We start from the raw sequence: 21,621 nt of genomic DNA, 5'->3' as shown, positions 1-21,621 counted from the left end.
CTCCTGGCAGGCACGGGGGACCATATGGGACACTGGGATTCGAACCAAGCACCTTTGGTCCTGGATCGGCTGCTTGCAAGGCAAACGCCGCTGTGCTATCTCTTCGGGCCTGGATTTACTATATATATATATATATAATTTTTTTTTTTTTTTTTTTTTTGGTTTTTGGGTCACACCCGGCAGTGCTCAGGGGTTACTCCTGGCTCCATGCTCAGAAATTGCTCCTGGCAGGCACGGGGACCATATGGGACGCCGGGATTCGAACCGATGACCTTCTGCATGAAAGGCAAACACCTTACCTCCATGCTATCTCTCCGGCCCCATACTATATTTTTAATTATACTTTTCTGAGCCAGAAGTAACCCCTGAAACACCGCCCAAAAACCAAAAAAAAAAAAAATTGTATCTCTCTCTTTTGTAGGCTTATAAATACAAAATTAATGGTGTGAATAATTCTGTGTGAATACTTTTTATGTGTGTGTTTGCTTTTGGGGCCATACTCGGTATTTAAAAAAATTAAATCACCATGAGATACACGGTTACATAGTTTATGATGGTGGAGTTTTAGTCATACAATATTCCAACACTCATCCCTTCACCAGTGTAAACTTCCCAGCACCAATGTTTCTGTTTTCCCTCCTGTTCTCACCCACCCTGCCAATGGCAGACATTTCTTTCTATCTGCCTTTCTCTTTTTTCTCTTCTCTTTTTTTCCTTTGAGGCACTGTGGTTTGCAATATTGTTACTGAATGGGTATAATGCATATCACTTTACCTCTTTCAGCATCCAGTGCTTGACTAGACAGATCATTTCCAACTATCATTGTCATAATGGTCTCTTCATTGATCTAACTGCATTCCCCTTCCCTCTTCCTAGCAAGCTACCTATCATGGACCAGTCATCCTGGCCCTCTTTTTCTGTTGTCTTTGGGTATTATTCTCACACTATGTTCTTTTTTTAAATATCCCGCATATGAGTGCCACGATTCTATGTCTATCTGTCTCCCTCAGACTCATTTTACTCAGCATGATATTCTCCTTGTCTATTCATATATATGCAAATTAACGACTTCGTTTTTTATTGGGGGCATAGTATTCCATTGTGTAGATCTATCATAGTTTCTTTTTTTTATTTTTGGGTCATACCTGGCAGCACTCAGGGGTTACTCCTGGCTCTGGGCTCAGAAATCGCTCGTGGCAGGCTCGGGGGACCATATAGGATGCCGGGATTCGAACCAATGACCTTCTGCATGAAAGGCAAACTCTTTACCTCCATGCTATCTCTCCGACCCCTCTACCATAGTTTCTTTATACACTCATCTTGTCTCAGATATGTGGGTTGTTTCCAGATTCTGGCTCTTGTGAATAGTGTTACAGTGAACAGTAGAGTACAGAGGTCTTTTCTGTTTGTTTTGTTTTATTTTGGAGCCATACCCAGTGGCACTCAAGGGTTACTCCTGGCTCTGCGCTCAGAAATTGTTCCTGACAGCCTGGCTGTGGGGAGGGGAGACCATATAGGATGCTGGGGATTGAACCAGGTCCTTCCTGGGTTGGTCATGTGCAAGGCAAACACTCTACCGCTGTGCTGTCTCTCTGGCCCATAGGTCTTTTCTGGATTGTATTATTGGGCCCTTAGGGTATATTCTCAGGAATGGAATTGCTGGGTCCTATGGAAACTCATATTACAGCTTTTTGAGAAAAAAAAAAAAAAAGGTTTCCAAAAGTGCTGAACCAGCTGACATTCCCAACAGCAGTGAGTGTCCCTGTTAACCACATTGACACCTACATTAGTTGTTGTAGAACTTCACAAAAAGACACCCAATGCCATTAAAAAATGGGGAGAAGAGGTGAACTAAAACTTCCTCAGAGAAGAAACACAAATGGCCAAAGACATGAAAAATGCTCTATATCGGGGCCGGAGAGATAGCATGGAGGTAAGGTGTTTGCCTTTCATGCAGAAGGACGTTGGTTCAAATCCCGGTATGGTCCCCTATGCCTGCCAGGGGTGATTTCTGAGCCTAGAGCCAGGAGTAACCCCTGAGCACTGCCAGGTGTGACCCAAAAACTAAAAAGAAAAACAAAAAAACAAAAAAATACAACTTTATATCACGAATCATCAGGGAAATGCAAATAAAAACAACAATGAGATATCACCATACCACATATTCATCTCAAATATCTTTCGGTTTTTCTTTTTTTTAAATCATTGGAACAATTCAAAAAAATTTTTTTTTACTATTAGCTGAATTAAACGCAGTACTCTGAGCATTTATCTGTTGTAGATTTTATTGTATTGTTGGGTTCTCCCACTGGTCTAGAAGTTTATTGTTTTCAAAGCTCTTGAGATGCATAGTTGGTGATCAATAAATAGATGTTGATTAGAGATAAGCTTAGATGAATTCATAGACTAAACTAAAAAATATACTGTTATTCTGTTCATGCAAAAATTGGCCAGTTTCTGAGTGAAGACAACTTTCTATACTTGCAGACTTCTTGCTCTTTTTTTAATTTATTATGGGTCCTGGGAAGGGTCAAGTTCTTTAGGCCAGACATGTGGAAGAGAAATAATCACCAGCTCTAATAGAACAGGACGAACAGTCCAGCCAGGGTCACCTTCATGATCTCAGAGAGGAGTTGGTAGCATTTGGCTTCCTCCAGGTGGGGTCACAGCTTGGCTCTCATAGCAGAGCTCTTTCTAGAGTTCACTTCTGCCTTAGCTTTTTGATGAAGGATACCTCCTCCCAATTGCGGAAACTGTATTCCCAGAGTTTCTTCTTGTCCTCTGTGAGCATCTCTCCAGAAGTCAGATGGTATGTCTTCCACACATAGGTCCAACAGATGTGCTGAATGCTCCCTTCGCGCTCCTGCCTAAGCTGCACGTATCTCTGTATGGCTTTATTCAGGTCCAGGACTGTGGCATTCTGCACCACCACCACAGGCATGACTTCTCCATCCATCTTGCACACTCGGACTGTCATCGCTTAGCCATATTCTAGTGCTATCTGGGAGTTGACCTCTTCCAAAGTGACCTGGATCGGGAGGTCACAGAGAAGCGAGTCCTGCACCACCGTGGCGAGCCCCTCCTGAAACAAAGTCAACCACCTCTGAGTCCTCACTTCGCCTCCTCTTCGCCCTTGTCGTCCTCAGGCACTTCAAGGTGCACTGTGGCCTCCATTCCCTCCAGGGCGCTGGGGAGACAGAGCCTAGTTAAGAGGGGAAGGTGGGGCCAACTTGCTCTTAATGGATTTTAAAAATATTTATGGATTTTGTTTTCAGTATTTAGTTATAATGCTACCTTCCTTTATGTTTATATAGTTATTGTGTTGTTTGTCTCCAGCCTCCAAATTTTGTTGGATATATAAATTTTGTGTGTGTGTGCCATATGTTGTAGTGCCCAGAGCTGACTCCTGGTTCTGCACTAAGAGATCACTTCTGATGGGGCTCGGGAGAACTAGGGATAGAACTTGGCACCCTTCGGGCTGGAGAGATAGCATGGAGGTAGGGCGTTTGCCTTGCATGCATAGGATGTGGTTCGAATCCCGGCATCCCATCCCGTATAGGTCGCCTGAGCCTGCCAGGAGCGATTTCTGAGCGTAGAGCCAGGAGTAACCCCTGAATGCTGCTGGGTGTGACCCAAAAACCAAAAAAAAAAAGAACTTGGCACCCCATATGCATGTCAGTGTCGTATGAAACAAGTGCCCAAACCCCGTACTATGACTCTAATCCTATGATGTATATTTTAAATATATGATATAGATTAATATCTTCCTTACTAGTTTTGAGTTGTCATTTGTAAAACTTGACTGAAATTTGATTCTTTGAGAATTTGAACATATATGTATATACATATTTATATGTGTGTGTGTATATATTTATTTATTTATTTATTTTTTGCTTTTGGGGCCACACCCAGTGATGCTCAGGGTTACTCCTGGCTATGCACTCAGAAAATGCTCCTGGCTTGGGGGACCATATGTGACGCCGGGAATCAAACCGTGGTTTGTCCTGGGTCAGCCACGTGCTAGTCAAGCGCCCTACTGCTGCACCATCGCTTTGGCCCCAAGAATATAAACACATTTTCAGAACTATGTTATTGTTAGGAACTAAGATGGCTAGAAAATAGAAGGGTATACTCTATAATACTATAGTACAGTATTCTGAACTATATCTTCCATACTTTACTAGAAGACTATAGCACAGTATGTTACAACTTATGATAGTCATCTATTGTCATTCTCTTAGCTTTGTTTTACAAATGCAAACTTCTCAGACCATTTCCTTTTCTGGTGAGGGTTGGGGGTGGCTGTGGACATAGCTGATGGTGTTTAGGAACTACTCCTAACTCTGTTCTGGAGGACCCATTGATGGTGTTTAGGGGGCCATATATGATAATTGGTGATCAAACTTGTCGAGCAAGTTTCTTACCTCCAGTACTCAGTCTCCAAAACATTTTCCTTTTATAAAAATAAAATTTATAGTGGCCCGAGCGGTGGTATGGAGTGGTAAGGTGTCTGCCTTGCTGGCGCTAGTCTAGGACGAACCGCAGTTTGATCCCCCGGCATCCCATATGGTCCCCCAAGCCAGGAGCAATTTCTGAGAACATAGCCAGTAGTAACCCCTGAGCATAACCTGGTCTGGCCCAAAAACAACAACAACAAAAAAAAACAAAAAAGAAAATTATAAATATAAATTATATAAATTATATATAAATATATATTATATATACACATATATATTATATTATATATAAATATAAATATATATAAATATTATATATAATATATATAAATTATATATAAATATAAATTATATATATAAATATATAAATTTATATTTATTATATAAATTATAAATTTATATAAATATAAATATAAAACTGTTAAAATGAGGCCAGTGTAGCAGTACATAACACATCATAGCATATTATAAACTCGTACACTATTCTGTTAATTTGGCAGTTGTCTTTTTTGGGGGTCCTTCCAAGCAGTGCCCATGGACCCAGCGGCTGCTAGTGATACTTAGCTAGGCGGCTGTGTAGGTCTGATGGTTCAGTATTTGACCTGATGCTGTGGTGGTGCTGATGGCTACCAGGGAGCGCCATACCTCGTGGTCCTGAGATGGGAGGGTGTGTGATGCCTGGATGGATTTTAGGGCCTTGTGCATACCGCATGTGTGCTCTAGCCCTGGCCTCAATTTATTCTTTCTCCCTTTGGGGATCATTCTACTTTAAATGAGGTTTAAATGAGGTTATTTCATAGTTCTGTTTGTCCTTTGGTGTTTCTTTAATGACAACTGTGAGTAACTCCTTGGTAAGATGTTCTTATGGTTTATTAGGGTGGTGTTGGAGAAAGCGTTATTTTTGCTCAAATGTTATTTTTAATAATTTAGGAATAAGACAGGCCACCATATCATTTTAGTGACATCTTAAAAGTTTTTGGGAGGCTCATCTCCTTCAGGGAATGGCCCCTGGCTGGACAGGCTGGGGAATCTTGTTGGCAGATGGATTAAAGTGTTAAAGTTAAAACTTAAAAAAAAAAAAAGTTTTTGGGAAATAATTTTTTAAGTCAAGCTTTTATATTTTTATTATAATTTTTGTTTTTGCTCTTCTACAAAGACAAATTCTATTGACTGTTCAGCAAGTGTGTTACTGATAATGATTTTTGTGATTTAAAGAACTACTAATGTTTAACATAAAATAATTGATTAAAATCTTTGCAGAGGGGCTCAAGTGATAGCACAGTGGGTAGACTATTTGTCTTGCACATGGCTGACCCAGGTTTGATCCCTGGCATTTTATATGGTCCCCTGAGTCTGCCAGGAGTAATTTCTGAGTGCAGAGCCAGGAGTAATTCCTGAGTGCCATCAGGTGAGGCCCCAAAACCAGAAAAATAAACAAAAAAACCTTTGCAGAGCTGGACAGGGAAGTAGTTCAATATGAGAGCATTTCTTAGATATGAGTTCATAGATTCACTCCCTGGTATAAAAAAACAACCAAGCTCTCTACCTCGTCCCCTGAAAAAGAATCTCCATAAATCAAAACAAAGCAAGATGCACACACACAGCGAAAACTTGTTCTCATTGTTTGAAAGTTAAGGTTAAGGTTTGCAGAACACGAGCTGCCCACCTTCAATTAGGACTTTTTCAAAGAGATGTCCTATATTTTAATCATTTGTTTGTTCAACCTTTTCATTTAGGAGGAAAGAATCTAAGCTGTTTCTTATAATCTCACAGCATACCAAAAGTTTATAAATTTACATGTAATGTTTTATTCTGGCAAAACCGTCAGCACTTTAAAGTATGTTCTTTTCATGAAGTTACAAGTCTGGGAAATGTTGGGGGAATGCCTTTATTTTGTTGCTTAACTCTGTCATTAAATTAAAGAGTTTTAGTCCCTGATTAACAAACTGAATAAAAGATGCTATTGAGCTGCAGATTTTATTATTGAGCTTTGGTAGGGATGTTAAGATCTTTTATTAAAAATAAAGTTGCTGGGAGCTAGAAAGAGAGTACAGGGGTTAAGGTGCTTTCCTGCTGACACTTTTTTTTTTCCTATCTGTTATTTAGGCCACACCTGGCTGTTCTTAAGGGTTTACTCCTGGCCCTGTGCTCAGAGATCACTCATGGCAGGATTGGGGAACCATGTAGGGTGCCATGGATCAAACCCAGGTCAGCCATGTGCAAGATAATCTCCCTACCCACTATACTATCCAATACTGGTTTTAATTCTTTGCACCACATATGGTCCCTCACAGTACCACCAGGAGTCATTCCTGAGGAGAGCCAGAATTGCTCTTGAGCTGGGTGTGGCCACATTCTCATGTAAAAATAACTAAAATTGCTGAATTGGAGATCAAAGGGCTAAATGCATGTGGGAAGCCTGAATTTGATCTGTGACATTCATTGCACAGAACCAGCAGTGACCCCTGCGCATTGCTCACATTGCTTCAAAATAAGAAATGTAAAATCTATTCTTTAGAACTTCCCATAACTGGCATTTGATGAATGTCTTGGATAATATAATTTCATTAAAAAGTAGTAATATTTTGGGCTGAAGAGAGAACACAATTTTCTGGTGTGTGTACTTTGCATGTAGGTCCCTTTGCTTTTTTATTTCAAGACAGTGAAGGTTCCCTGTGCCAGAGTGACCCAGAGACCAAGCAAGCAAGATTAATTGTTTTGTAACTTGACTGTTAAGTTATATGTTGTGAGAGTTTGGGTAAACTAATTTTTCTACCTTATTATTGACAGTTCATGACAGTGGTTTATATGGTAACGGATGGAGGTGACAAAACAGGCATGTTAGAGTCTGGCAGATGGAAATAGTAGCTGTTTCTGGTTACAGTTCATTAAAATTAGTCTTGCTGAGTTATAGAATCTTTAATTGATAATAATTTTTTGATCTGCGCCACATCCAGCAGTATTCAGGGCTTACCTGGGATCAGTCTTAGTGGGCTTTGGGGAACTATATGGGATGCTGGGGAAAAGCAAACTCAGTTTGGCTTCATGTGAATCAAATGCCCTACTTACTGTACTATCTCTCTGGCCCTGATTTATAGTAATCTTACTAGCATTTTCACCAAACTTGGTGAGTAACATGTAGAATTTATAGCTTTTTTTTTAAGTATCTATGTAGAATATATAACTTCCATATATTAAAAAAATTCTTAAATTTTCTTGTAATTGATTTCTAATTATTCCACCGTTGGAAACGATGAAATGAATTCATTTCTTTTCATGGGCTTTAGAGCTTGTTTGCTTTTTCAGTTTAAAGCATAATCTTTCTTGGAGGGGAAATTGGGTCATACTCAGTGGTGTTCAGGGCTCACTCCTGGCTCTGCGTCAGAAATCGCTCCTGGCAGGCTTGGGGACCATATGGGATGCCAGGATTGAACCGAGGTCTGTCCGGGGTTGCCGCGTGCAAGACAAAAGCCCTACCACTGTACGACTGCTACGGCACAAGCATGATCTTCTTCTGATTTGTGTGCTCTTGAGAAGAATTGATATTGAGCTGTTGTCAGAATGTTCTATAGGTAACTGTTAGATTCAGTATATATCTAATATTGTTTGCCTTCCTTTCTCTTTCTTCCCTCCCTTCCTTCCTTCTTTTCTTTTCATTCTTTCTGGATTTCTCAGAACTTACTCCTAGCTCTGTGCTCAGGGATCACTTCTGGAAGGAGTCTGGTGACCATATGGGGTGCGGGGAATTTAACCCAGGTCCACTAGATGTAAGGCATCACTCTACCTGATATACTATTGCTCTACCCTATGTTTTGTTTTTGTTTTTTTTTTTACTAATCTCCTTGTTTTATCTGTTATTGAAAATGAAATATTGAGGCCTACAGTTGTTACTTTGATTTTTTTTTTTTTGGTTTTTGGTTTTTGGGCCACACCCGGTAATGCTCAGGGATTACTCCTGGCTATGCGCTCAGAGGTCCCTCCTGGCTTGGGGGACCATATGGGATGCCAGGGGATCGAACCGTGGTCCGTCCTAGGCTAGCGCTGGCAAGGCAGACACCTTACCTCTAATGCCACCACGCCGGCCCCGCTACTTTGAATTTTTATTTCTCAAATAATTTTGTCACCTTATGCTTTGTGTGTTTTGGGGCACTCTAAGTATTCTTTTAATTCTGATGCATAATATAGATTGGATTTTATTTACACTAATACTATTGATAGCTTATTAAATAAAACATTGTTGGGGCTGGAGCAATGGCGCTAGAGGTAAGGCAGTCTGCCTTGCTAGTGCTAGCCTAGGACAGACTGAGGTTCGATCCGCCGGCATTCCATATAGTCCCCAAGCCAGGAGTGATTTCTGAGGTCATAGCCAGGAGTAACCCCTGAGCGTCAACGGGTGTGCCCCCAAAAACAAAAAACAAATAAAACTTTGTTTCCACCTTAAGTCTTGTGACCAGTAAATGGAATCTATTTTGTTATGAATTTGATGTTTACATTTTTACCAATAAACTGTTATCTCTGGAGTATAAACTGTAACTTTAGTGAGGCATTTCCTTTTTTTGTTTGTTTTGTTTTTGGTGATGCTCAGGATTCTCCTGGCGCTGCAAATCAGGAATTACTCCTGGTAGTCAGTCCTCAGGGAACCTTATGGGATGCCAGGTATTGAACTGGGTGAGCTACCTGCAAGGCATGTGTCCTACCTGCTGCACTATTGCTCTGGGTACATAAATGTTCCTAAGAAATTGCTCTGAGGCCAGAGCAATAGTACATTTATTGAGATTAGACAGCAGCAATGTAATGTTCCTTGTAAATTTGAATCAGTACCTATTATCACTAAACTATCAGCAGTATCCATATTTATACTACCAAGTCCTAATCCACATGTGGTTTAGAAAATAGAAGCAGAGGCCGGAGAGATAGCACAGTGGCGTTTGCCTTGCAAGCAGCCAATCCAGGACCTAAGATGGTTAGTTCGAATCCCAGCATCCCATATGGTCCCCGTGCCTGCCAGGAACTATTTCTGAACAGATAGCCAGGAGTAACCCCTGAGCACCGCCGGGTGTGGCCCAAAAATCAAAACAAAAAACAAGATAGAAGCAAAGTGTCAACGATGAAGTATCCTATGGGTCACATTTCTTTTACTCCTTATAAATTTCTTTTGATATTGGGGATATGAGCAAATTGAAACAAAATTTATTAATTTTACTAAGGTCACTTGTTGAGTGCATTTTTAATTTTTTTTTATTGTTTTTTAATGGGTGGATTTGAGTGGTGCTCAGGGCTACTTCTGAATGTGCTTGAGAATCACTTCTGTTGTTGCTCAAGGGGACTGTAGTGGTGCTGGAGATCAAACCAGGGTTAGATGCATGCAAGGTAAGCTCTCTTTCCTTCCATTCTTTTGTCTTGAACTTAACAATATGCCAATCTTTGGAAGATGCACCTATAACCTAATCAGACATTCTTGCCCTGTCTATAGGATTCCTTTTACAGAGACTTTGAGTCATATTTCACAGAAGAGTGACAGGTATTTGTAGACTACAGATTAAAACATTTCTTCATTGATATTTGATTTTATAGCTTTTATTGCAGACTTGGGACCCAATTGGGTGAGATATTATCAATATTATTCCCCATTTGCAAACTGGGAGAAACTGAGATTAAGAGATATTAAGGTCATAGAATTAATAAATGGCTGAGTTCTAGCTCTCAAGCATAGGTCATCTGCTTCTGAGGAACCTGCCTTCTTCCATTACATCGCTTTGTTTTATTGTTGCACATGAAACTGCAAACCCAGATCACCAGTAGTGATAGTCTGGAAAGTTGCCAGACAAGCAACACCAGTTAAAGTAGATCTTTATTTGGGGGTGGGGGGTGTGAGAAAGAGAGAAGGAGACAGAGACGGAGGAAAGAAAAAGAGTGAAAGAGAACAACAAAACAGAAGACACTAATACCTGTGTTTAGTATGTTGAAAAGGACTTACTCTAACATGCTTAGATGAAGTGTTTTGGAGTGTGATCGAAATAGGGGGATGAGGGCCAGAGCAGTGGCACAGAGCCTTAAGGCATCTGCCTTGCTGGCGCTAGCCTAGGACAGACCACGATTTGATCCCCTGGCATCCCATATGGTCCCCCAAGTGAGGACCGATTTCTGAGCATATAGCCAGAAATAATCCTTGAGCGTTGTCACAGGGTGTGGCCAAAAAAAAAAAAAAAAAAAAGAAAGAAAAGAAAAAAGAAATATGGGGATGAGTGTCTGAATGTAGTCTCAGCTCCACCCAGACATGCACAAGGCACATTTGGGTAGTGCTGAGTAAAAGCAGGGTCATTTTTTTTTCCTCCTGAGAAGAAAGCAGTGGCACAGATAATAAGTTTAAGACAGAGACACAAACAGCTCTGGACCTTGAACAGAGCTATCTGCAGCTGCAAATCAAGAGAGTAATCTTTCTTTGAGGGAGGGATTGCTTATTGTACATTGTTTACTTCAGCAGCTTTCAGGCAGGTACAGTGATAGCTATCTGTTCAGTAAAAAAATGTGAGTGCTTCCTCTGTGTAAGAGCATTGTTGTCAGGCATTGTGGGAATGACAGCAATGTAAGTATGACACCATCCTTGCCTATAAGGAGCTTGTAACCTAGTAAGGAGATTTTACATTCATGCACACAATAATTGTTCATTCAGGGTTTGTTATGTACCAGATCCTGTACCAGGTGTTCAGGAGATGAGTGGATAAGATAGAAATGGACCCTAATCTTTAGCTATATTCTTTATTGCTTGGGAAGTATTTCCTTACCTCTTTCCCTTAAGTCTAAGCAATTCGAAACCTTTTAGAGTAGAGAGCAAGATTTGAAAATCTCTTAGCAAATCTTCTGTTTTGATGATCTTGTGTCTTTATCATATTAGAACCTTTGGGTCAAAGCGTAGCCATCTAACTAGGAATTATTTCTATCATTTTTCATAGTTAAGAGCTTGATGCTCAGGAAATGATCCAAAAATCACTCAGTAAAACATCCCAGCTTCTTCTGTGTAAAAACATTGTGGTCAGGCATTGCAGAAATGAGGACAGTGGGCAGAAAACAATGGACAGAGGATTTGAACAGGTTTTTATAAAGTAGAGATACAAAAGATAATGTGTTTTACTAGTAATCAGAGAAGCAGTGACGTAGTAATATAATGATTTTTAACTCATTGGGAAAAATGAAAGCGGATAAGAGGAAATGTGATCATTCATGTGGTTACCATATAAAATAATGCTAAGGAAACTATTGAATACTGTATGATAACACAATAATCATCCATGTATTATTATTGGTTTATTGACAAGGAACTTGAGCCACAAGAATGGACAAATTTGTTTGAGATCAGATATCTGGTATTTGTTGAATTCAAGTTTAAAAATTATTTTAATATTTTTAATTATTCTTTATTTTTCCCATTAGTTGTTATTTTTGTTTATTGTTGGGGTGTCAGGAGTTACTTTTTTTTTGGTTTTTGGGTCACACCTGGCAGCGCTCAGAGGTTATTCCTGGCTCTATGCTCAGAAATCACTCCTGGCAGGCTCAGGGGACTATATGGGATGCCAGGATTCGAACTACCATCTTTCTGCATGCCAGGCAAACACCCTACTTCCATGCTATCTCTCTGGCCCCAAGGAGTTGCATGTTTGTTATGGTTTTTGCACACTGATTTTTTTTTTTTTTTTTGGTTTTTGGGCCACACCCGGCGATGCTCAGGGATTACTCCTGGCTGTCTGCTCAGAAATAGCTCCTGGCAGGCACGGGGGACCATATGGGACACCGGGATTCGAACCAACCACCTTTGGTCCTGGATCGGCTGCTTGCAAGGCAAACACCACTGTGCTATCTCTCCGGGCCCTGCACACTGATTTTTTTTAATAAATTTTTTTAAATAAAACCTTTATTTAAGCACTGTGATTACAAGCATGATTGTAGTTGGGTTTCAGTCATAAGCAAAACACCTCCCCTTCACCAGTTGAACACTGATTTTTGCATTTCATTTGTTGTTCTTTTCTTCTAGCACACTGATTTGTTCCCTTGATTCTCTTATTCTGCTGTTTATTCTCTATTGTGTTTTTAGTTCTCCTATCATTTTTTTTTTTTTTTTTTTGGTTTTTGGGCCACACCCTGTGACGCTCAGGGGTTACTCCTGGCTATGCGCTCAGAAGTTGCTCCTGGCTTCTTGGGGGACCATATGGGACACCGGGGGATCGAACCTCAGTCCGTCCTAGGCTAGCGCAGGCAAGGCAGGCACCTTACCTCCAGCGCCACCGCCCGGCCCTCTCCTATCATTTTTATATGATATCTGCAATTTCTGACTAGAATATTTTGTTACTTTTTCCTTGCTGGGAAACTTGTATTATTTTGTTCAGCATTGTAAACAGCCTTGTCACTGTCACTTTGAAGTCATTTTCTGGGAGGTTTAGTGCTTGGGGTCTTTTCAGGGCTTTGACCATTGTGTATTAGTGCAAGTCTATTTTTAATTTTTTTCTGTGTTTGCAGCTGCCTCCTCAGGTTAGGGGTATGATTAGAGGTCCTGGGGGAATTCAGGTCTGAGCCCCTGGCTCCTAGAGTGTCCAGGAAGCTCATCACCTGATCAGGGGTTGGTACCAGTGGTGAAGTGTGTATAGTTCTTAGTTGTTTATTGAATCATTTATCATTTGGCCTGCTTGGACATAAAACGTCTGCTGCTGCATTCCATGCTGACCAGTTCTTTGAATCTGAAGATATAATCTTTTATTTTTTGACTAGCCTATGTTTATATGAAGAAAATCTAGGTTTATTGTTTTAGTAAATGTAATGTATATTTTTTTCCTTTAGGATCAACAAAACATACTGAATCAGCAAGGCTGGCTGGTGGTGCAGTGAGCATCATGAGTAAGCATATGGATGTCTGTTCCTTATCACGTGCATAAGGGGAAAAGGTAAGAAAACCAGTGTTCTTGTTTCTCTTAGAGACTGAGCATAAGAAGCTTGATATATAGAAAGCAATTTTCATGTCTATATGCTCTTTATTTCATTTATATAATTACTTCTTTTAGTACTGATTATAAAATTAGTAGTTTTCCAAGAAGATTCAATTTAAACTGAAGTGTTAGATTATATCAAAGTGTTAATTTTTCTATCAGTGTGTGTATCTTCCTTTTATTTTTTATTTAGTTATATTTTGGTTTTGGGGCAATGCCTGGTTGTGCTCAGGGAATCACTCCTGGCATTCTCAGGGGGACTATATGGGTTTCCAGGGATCAAACCAGAATTAGTGGTGTACAAGGCCTACCTCCTGTACTTCCATTCCAACCCCTTCATCTTCCTTTTAATGTCAATTTTTTTTAAGGGGGGGCACACCCAGTGACACTCAGAGGTTACCCCTGGCTATAGGCTCAGAAATTGCTCCTGGCTTGGGGGACCATATGGGACGCTGGGGGATTGAACCGCAGTCCATCCTAGGCTAGTGTGCGCTAGCCTTATGCCCTGTGTCATCACTTCAGCCCCTTTTACTTTTACTTGAGCATGAAAAGGCAATTTTGGTCTGAACATGTCCTTGAATTTGAATAGGTTTTTTTTAGTTAAAAAAAATGTTTCCCGGGGCTGGAGAGATAGCATGGAGGTAAGACGTTTGCCTTTCATGCGGTAGGACGGTGGTTTGAATCCCGGCATCCCATATGGTCCCCCAAGCCTGCCAGGGCTGATTTCTGAGTGTGGAGCCAGGAGTGGCCCCTGAGCACTGCCGGGTGTGACCCAAAAAACAAACAAAAACAAACAAATAAAACAAAAAAAATAAACAAAAAAAGTCGTTTTCCTCCTCCCTGAAGTTCAGTGGCTTAGAACTCATGCCTTGAAAGCTTTGGGTAGCAAGTTCATCCCTGGTTGCACCGCATGACTGTGATAGTTCTGCTGTTTGAGCCTTGCAGCTCCGCTGTCTGTGATGCCCACCCACAGCCGCCATGTAACTGACGTCTTAGCCGGGGAAGCACCACAAACAAGGTGCATAATGAACTGCGCCCTCACCCTCGAGCACTGCAATTCCAAGAGGTGGGTCAGCACAACAGTGAGGAAGAACAGGCCCTGGAAAGCTTGTGCACAAGTACTGCAGAGACCTTCTGCCAGCAGAGTGTGTGTGTGAATACTTAAACTTAAGGATTTCAACCTTGAATGAGCACTGTAGCTGAGTGTGCAAGCAGAATACATACTGACGTGGGAACCTCAGCAAGTACTATAGCTCAAAGCAAGCACGAGAGGCCAAGCATGGCAATGAGAGAGAGGAAGAGAAATAAAAAGAATGTTCCCCTTTTCTTTTGTGGTTGTTACTGCTACTACAGCAATGTCTGGATGTAGCACACTTGGTTGTGCAGCTCTCATTCTTTGGCTATGGTACTCATGCACACTATTTTTGGATGTTGTGCTTACATGCTCTTGGTTGCCGTGTACTAGAGACTGTATACTTTGTGTGCTCAGAAACCTAGGATAGTGATGCTGAGAAATCCCTCAGCATGTAGTGTAGGAGCAAGGGGTAGAACATGTGGTCTTGTGCTTGCTGGGCAGGTACTCTAACCATTTGGATAAGGGAACATTGTGAAATATTTACCCAACTCAAGTCTTTATGCTTCTTAGACACTGTAAAAACTAATCAATGGTTATTTGAGGGCAAAGACTCAGTTATAATCACAAATCAATGTTTTTATTAAAAAGTATTTTTGATCTTTGAGTCACACCCTGGTACTACTCAGGGCTTACTTCTGGTGGCGCTTATGGGACCATATATTACAAATTTAAATGCAATATTTTTTGGGGGGGTTACACCTGGTGGCACTCAGGGGTTACTTATGGCTTTGTGCTCAGAAATCGCTCCTGGTAGACTTGGGGGACCATATGGGATGCCAGGAATTGAACCGGGGTTTGTCCTGAATCAGCGGCGTGGAAGGCAAATGTCCTACCACTGTGCTATCTCTCTGCCCCCCTAAATGCAATTTTTTATTTTGTGTTTTTAGATATGTTTTGAAGAGCAAAGATTTCAAGCAGAAAACTCATGAGTATTTTAACTATTATTGTAGAGGAGGATTAACTTTTAAAAATAGGAATCAGGACTGGAGTGATAGCACAGCAGTAGGGCATTTGCCGTGCATGTGGCTGATGTGGGACAGACCCAAGTTTGATTCCTGGCATCCCATATGATCTTCTGAGCCTGCCAGGAGTGATTTCTGAGCACAGAGCCAGGAGTAACCCCTGAGCACTGCTGGGTATAGCCCCCCCAAAAAACCCCTCCAAATTAAAAAAATACAGTAAAAAAGGTAAAAATAGAAATCAAGGGGCCAGAGTGATAGCACAGTGGCCAGGGCTTATGGCTTATATGTGGCCAATCCAGGTTTCATCCATGGCATCCCATATGGTCCCTTGAGTTTGCCAAGAGTGGTTTTTCAACTCAGAGCCAGGTGTGACCCTTGAGCACTGCTGAATGTGTCCCCAAAACAAAAAAACAGAACCAAAAAAATCCTAGGAATCAAGTTTTATTTCCTTTGGGTCTTATGATGCTTTAAGGGCCAGGTATGGGGTGAAGGCTTGGCATGATCATGATTACAAAACTGATGATGTCATTCACTAATAACATGTTGCATAGTCTGCCTAAGATTTCTTGTTAGCTATAAAAGCTGGGGAATGGAGCCATGGTCTGACTGTGTGTAGAAGGAGCCTGAGCTCCTTTTCTCTTCATTTTCAAAGAGCCAAATTGCTACCAGCACTGCCCTCTTCAGCAGAAGTATGGGCCTGCAGTTGGCCAAGGCCTGTTTTACTCTACCAGTCTTTGCCTGTGAGGTGGGAAAGAGGGGTGTGCTTTTCTCTGTCTTCGCCTGTCTTCGCCTGTCTTACTCCTTAGCCATTATCTCGTTAGGAAGTTTTCAGTCCACTGGATCAGATTGTCAGTGACAATACATGATTAATAGTCAGCAATAATAAGTGACTAGATTCCCATATTCTCCTCTGTATCACATTCCACATCCTCCCCCAGCCTCAGTCCTGCTCTGCTCTGTCCTTTACCATTCACGAGGGAGCTTGAATTTCCAATTGCTCCCCTTACTGATCATGCTCATTTGGGGAAAGATGGGGTCTGCCACCCTTGCTCTTTTTTTATTTTTTATTTCTTTTGGTAATTACTAAATTTTTGGTGCAGAAGAACTTTGGAACTATGTAAACATCTCATTATTTAGCATCCTTGTGATTCATTCAGTCATGTGGTAAAGAGTCATGGGTTTCTATATTCACTGGGTGATAAAACATCACTCTTATTGTATATTCTGCTGCCTGCTCTGTCACTGGTTTGGCCTGGGAAATTTACTTCTAGCTGGTTTCTATGTCCTTTTGGCATATCCCCAATTTATGAAGTGCTTCTTTGCTTTCCTGCACATAGACTTAGTCATAACACTTAATAGTTTTCTTTTGGATTTTTCTCACATCTAAATTTGTTTTCTCAGTTTGTTTTATTAAATTATTTTTTAGCCAACTATTATATAGAGGATGTTTTAAATTCCTCATTATATCATGTTAGAAAAGTTCTTTATTTTTAATAGGTAATATTCATGCAAATGAAAAACACCTTTAGTAAAATTAATAAACATAAGTCTAGATAAATAATAAGTCAAAAGTGAAAAAAACTCCAGGGCTAGAGATATTACAAGGTTTAGGCACTTCTTTTTTTTTTTTGTAAGAATTTATTCAAGAGACAAAATTGATTAACATATTGCAGTAAACTGACATAACATAATATAGTAACATAACATATAATTAATATAATATAATAATATATGTAAGTCAAAGAACATTTCTAAATAAAACACAATTTTTTTATCATAATGACTTACATATCTTTCACAATAGTATTTTAGGTACAGGGGAATATCCATCACCCCCAGTGTTGTCCTCCCTTCATCCCTGTTCCCAAGCATATATCCCTTTCTTCTTCCTTTATCCCCCAGAATGCTAGTTTAACTAAAAGCATATATGTTAACACTAATGTGAACCTTTTTTTTTTTGCAGTTCCAGATATTTTTACTAGTGGTTTGTAAAAGGTTTAGAGTCAAAGGAGCACTGTATAAACAATGTTAGAGTGGCAATTATCGTTTGCATGGGCCCACCAAAGTATGGAGGTCATGGAAAGGAAAAACTTTTGGCCTAAGTACAAGGAGACCTTACCCCTGAAGTTTCCTGACATAAGACCATTTCTAGGCACCAGGCAAACTAGTTTGTCTAATCCTGGTCAATGTCTGTAGTGGCCATGCAGTTATATTTTTTACAGTCTCTGTTGTTGGTATCCTGTTTCTGTATTGAAGTCCTGGAATATGTATATCCTACATTGAAGTCAGGATGGTGCGGAGCGGCATCTAATTTCAGTTCAGAATTAAAGGGCAATGCAGAAAGCACAGGTTGTTGTTGTTTAAATTGTCTCAGTGTTAAGGGAAGACTCTTTTGAGTAAATAGATGTCAGAGCAGCAGTAGGGTCTTCCCTGGTAGAGAATTGCTTCCAGGTGATGACATAGACAGCTTTGGATGTTTTGTAGATGGCTTCCTGTTTCAGGGGTAACTGGAAAATTAGGTACTTCTTTTACATGTGGCCAACCCTTGTTCAATTTCTGGTATAGCATATGAACCCCATATTGCCAGGAGTAATCCCTGAGCACAGAGCCAGCCAGGAGCCCTGAGCACTGCAAAATATGTGGTTTCCTCTCCTCATTATTGCTAGAGTACAACATGAACATTCGATTATTTTGTTTTAGGGCTGTACCTGCTATACTGTTTGTCTCCTGAATTGACATGATTTTAAACTGTTTCTCAACTACCTCCCTTTTTCTGAGAAGCAGCCACTTGCCTATTTTTACATTTGCTTCCAGAGAATTGAGCTTCTGCAGCTTATTGGCCACCTTTTTTTATACATTCCTTTGGAGATATTTATTAAATAGATGATCAGATTTTGTGCCAGTCACATGGTGAGCCTACTCTAGTGGGTATCTTGTGGTGAGAGAGATTAGTATTTCGCATTATTGACATATCTCCCATGATGAGGACTTGACATGCCTATATGTTGTGAGGAATTCCCACAGTTGAGATAACAACACACATAATTACCTTCATGTGTGAGTATAAACAGTTACGTTCTCTTAGCAAATTTGCATTACGCACTACAATATTATCCACTATAGTCAGTGTGCTGTACATTGTATCCTCAACCTTATTCATCAAAATATTAATTTTTTGTTTTGAGGTACAGGTGTTTGGACTCATCCAGAAGTGCTCAGAGTTTACTGGTAGCTCTGCACTCAGGTCATTAAAGGCAGACTCAATGGACCATGTGGATTGCTGGGGATTAAATCTAGATTGATCACATGCAAAGCAAAGGCCTTTTACCTGCTGGTCCAGCTTGTGTGTGAAAACAAAATTTTTTGTTTTTGTTTTTGGGTCACACCCAGCAGTACTCAAGTGTTACTCCTGGCTCTATGCTCAGAAATCTCTTCTGGCAGGCTCGGGGGACCATATGGGATGCTGGGATTCAAAACACCGTCCTTCTGCATGCAAGGCAAACACCCTACCTCCATGCTATCTCTCTGGCCTCTTCATTTGACTTTTAAAAGGATTCCATTTATAACTGATACATGTATTACTTTTCTTCTGGCTTTATTTCACTTAGCACAATATTTTTCAAGTTCATCTATTTGCTGCAAGTAGCAGAATATCCTTCAGATTCAAGCCTGAGTAATATTTCAGTGTTTACTACATTTACATAATTTTACTTATCTGTTGACAGACACGGAGATAGTTTCAATTTCTTGGCTACTGTGAATATAGATGTAAAAAAGATTATGGGAGTACAGTGACCTGTTTGAGACAATAAATTTTCTTTGGATTTATACCCAGAAGTGATATGGCTATATCATACAGCAGCTGTATTTTAAATTTATTTTTTCTTTCTTTTTTTCCTTCACTCCTCCTTCCTCACCCAATGCCACGGATAGCACTCAGGGCCTCACACATGCAAACCAAGTGCCCCACTGCTGAGTCATAACCCCGAGACCTTATTTTAATGTCTTCCTTTGTTTCTTTTTAATCATTACTGAAGTCTTGTGATTTATAATACTGTTAATGATGGTTTTATGCAGTTCACTATTCCAGTACCACACCCATCATCAGAGGACCCACTTCCTTCCTCTAAAGTTCCAAAGGCCCCTTCCTTTCAACTACTTCCCTCTACCCTACAAACTCATTTATGTGAACCAACTTCTCAGGTCTGTTACCTTTGACCCTTTGTTGTTTCTTTACAATGTATTCCTTACTATATATCTTTAGGAAAGAGATCATACTGTATCTCTTGTTTTGACGACTTTGCTCAGTATTATACACTCAGTATGATACTCTCTAGTTCCAGTTCATATTATAGCAAATTACGTTATGTTGTCCTTTCTTAAGGCTACAGCATCTCATTACACACACCCACACACACAATACACATACACAATAACTTCTTGATCTAGTCATTTATAATTAGGCATTTATGTTGTTTCTATATCATGACGATTGTACTGGCTGTGATGAACATAAGTGTGCATATATTTCTTTCACATTTTTATGTGGTTAGGGAATAGATGCTAAGAAGTGATATTTCATATTACTTTCCGTAAAGTCTGAACCAGACAACATTCCCACCAACAGTGAGTGGTAGTTCCTTTTTCACCCAACTGCTAACACTGACTGTTTACAGACATTTTAGTATATGCCATCCTCATTGGACACATGCTCTTGTATATTTATAGATTATGATAAATATTATAAAGAAAAATAATTAGGTTTTGTAAGATATTCTGAGTGCCTTTCAGTCCTTTTACATACTGTCTCATGCTGGTCTATAGACTGGCAGTTAACAGAAAACCACTGTGGTAGATCAGTGGTTTTTGACCCTCTCTACCTGTGGACTGGAACTGCCCTATTAATGGGTGATTAAAGACCACTGTTATAAGATATATACTCTCTTTTTAGTGTGAAAGCAGTATTTGAACTAAGAGGTGAAAGATGTCATTAATTGTACAAGCAGTGAACAGGTGATGGTGGCAGTACTAGAGGCAGTTAGGGAAGGGGCATAAGGAAGAAGTGAACATTCAAGTTTTGCAGCATCCATCATAGTACCTCTACAAAATAGGTGCTTAGTAAATAATAGTAGAAGCTAGCACTACATTATAATCACTGTTGCCACATTATTTTATAATAGAATGGTCAATTCCAATGTTTAACTACTCCATGCTTATGAAGCACTTGGCATTTGCTGAGTTATGAAGTTATGAGTTATGAAGCACTATGCACTGCTGAGTATGGCCCAAACCCAAAAATCATTTTTATATGTGTATATAATGTGAGATGATTGCCATAATAAATTAATATCTGTCATCTCCTACAGTTACAATTTTATTATTATTTTGTTGTTGTTGTTGTTGTTGTTGTTTTGGGCCACACCTGGTGACACTCGGGTTACTCCTGGCTATGCGCTCAGAAATTGCTCCTGGCTTGGGGGACCATATGGGACACCAGGGATCGAACCACAGTTCATCCCAGGCAGCCGCCTTTCCGCTCCGCACCACCGCTTCAGCCCCGTACAATTACAATTTTAATTTGTTTTGGGGGCAACATCTAGTAGTGCTGGGCAGTGGGGAAGCTTTTCCACCTATCACAGCTTGAGGATCTCTGCTATGGTGAAGGCTCCATGAAGTGTTGGAGATTGAACCCTAGTCTCCTACATTTAAAGCATGGGATACCAGCTATTATAGCTATCTCTGTGTCCCCATAGAATTAGGTTCTTTTCCTTGCGTGAGAATGTCTAAGATATACTTTGCCAAGAACTTTCAAAAATAAATAAAGCATTATTAGCTATAACTAACATGCTGTACTTGCGAACATGCTATGTATTGTACATAGCGTCCCATGAACTCATATCAGCCTTGCTCTTTGGTTGCTTTATCCCTGTCTCTCTGTCTCTGTCTCTCTTTCTACCCTCCCTCTTTCTCTTTCTGGTAACCACCATCATACTGTTCTTTGCATCTATGAGGTTTTGTGTTTTAATTTCCAAAGTAAAAACATTACATATCTTTCTTTGTCTGGGTTATTTCACTTAACATATCCTCAAGAC

At 40.1% G+C, this 21,621-nt stretch overlaps 2 protein-coding genes across 3 annotated transcripts in view; one reads left to right on the top strand and one right to left on the bottom strand.

The window, feature by feature from the left end:
• Positions 1 to 21,621, top strand: part of ZFYVE9 (zinc finger FYVE-type containing 9) — a 167,226-nt gene that overhangs the window by 23,638 nt on the left and 121,967 nt on the right. For both annotated transcript variants that reach the window (XM_049774628.1, XM_049774627.1), the window contains exon 2: positions 13,287 to 13,390. The gene's annotated coding sequence lies outside the window, so the exon portion shown is untranslated. The remainder of the gene's footprint in view (positions 1 to 13,286; positions 13,391 to 21,621) is intronic.
• LOC126011370 (U11/U12 small nuclear ribonucleoprotein 25 kDa protein-like) lies at positions 2,687 to 3,068 on the bottom strand. The gene has a single exon (XM_049775134.1). The coding sequence runs from the start codon at positions 2,975 to 2,977 to the stop codon at positions 2,702 to 2,704; it is 276 nt and encodes a 91-aa protein (XP_049631091.1). The 5' UTR covers positions 2,978 to 3,068; the 3' UTR covers positions 2,687 to 2,701.

Source organism: Suncus etruscus, chromosome 6 (genome assembly GCF_024139225.1).
Source record: "Suncus etruscus isolate mSunEtr1 chromosome 6, mSunEtr1.pri.cur, whole genome shotgun sequence".
In the NCBI taxonomy this organism is placed as follows: domain Eukaryota; kingdom Metazoa; phylum Chordata; class Mammalia; order Eulipotyphla; family Soricidae; genus Suncus; species Suncus etruscus.
Note: the sequence above shows the minus strand (reverse complement) of the source record. Positions and strands in the feature narration are given on the sequence as shown.

Bases quoted from the DNA above. Each gene is read 5' to 3' on its own strand.
- LOC126011370 (XM_049775134.1), bottom strand. From the start codon at position 2,977: ATGACAGTCCGAGTGTGCAAGATGGATGGAGAAGTCATGCCTGTGGTG.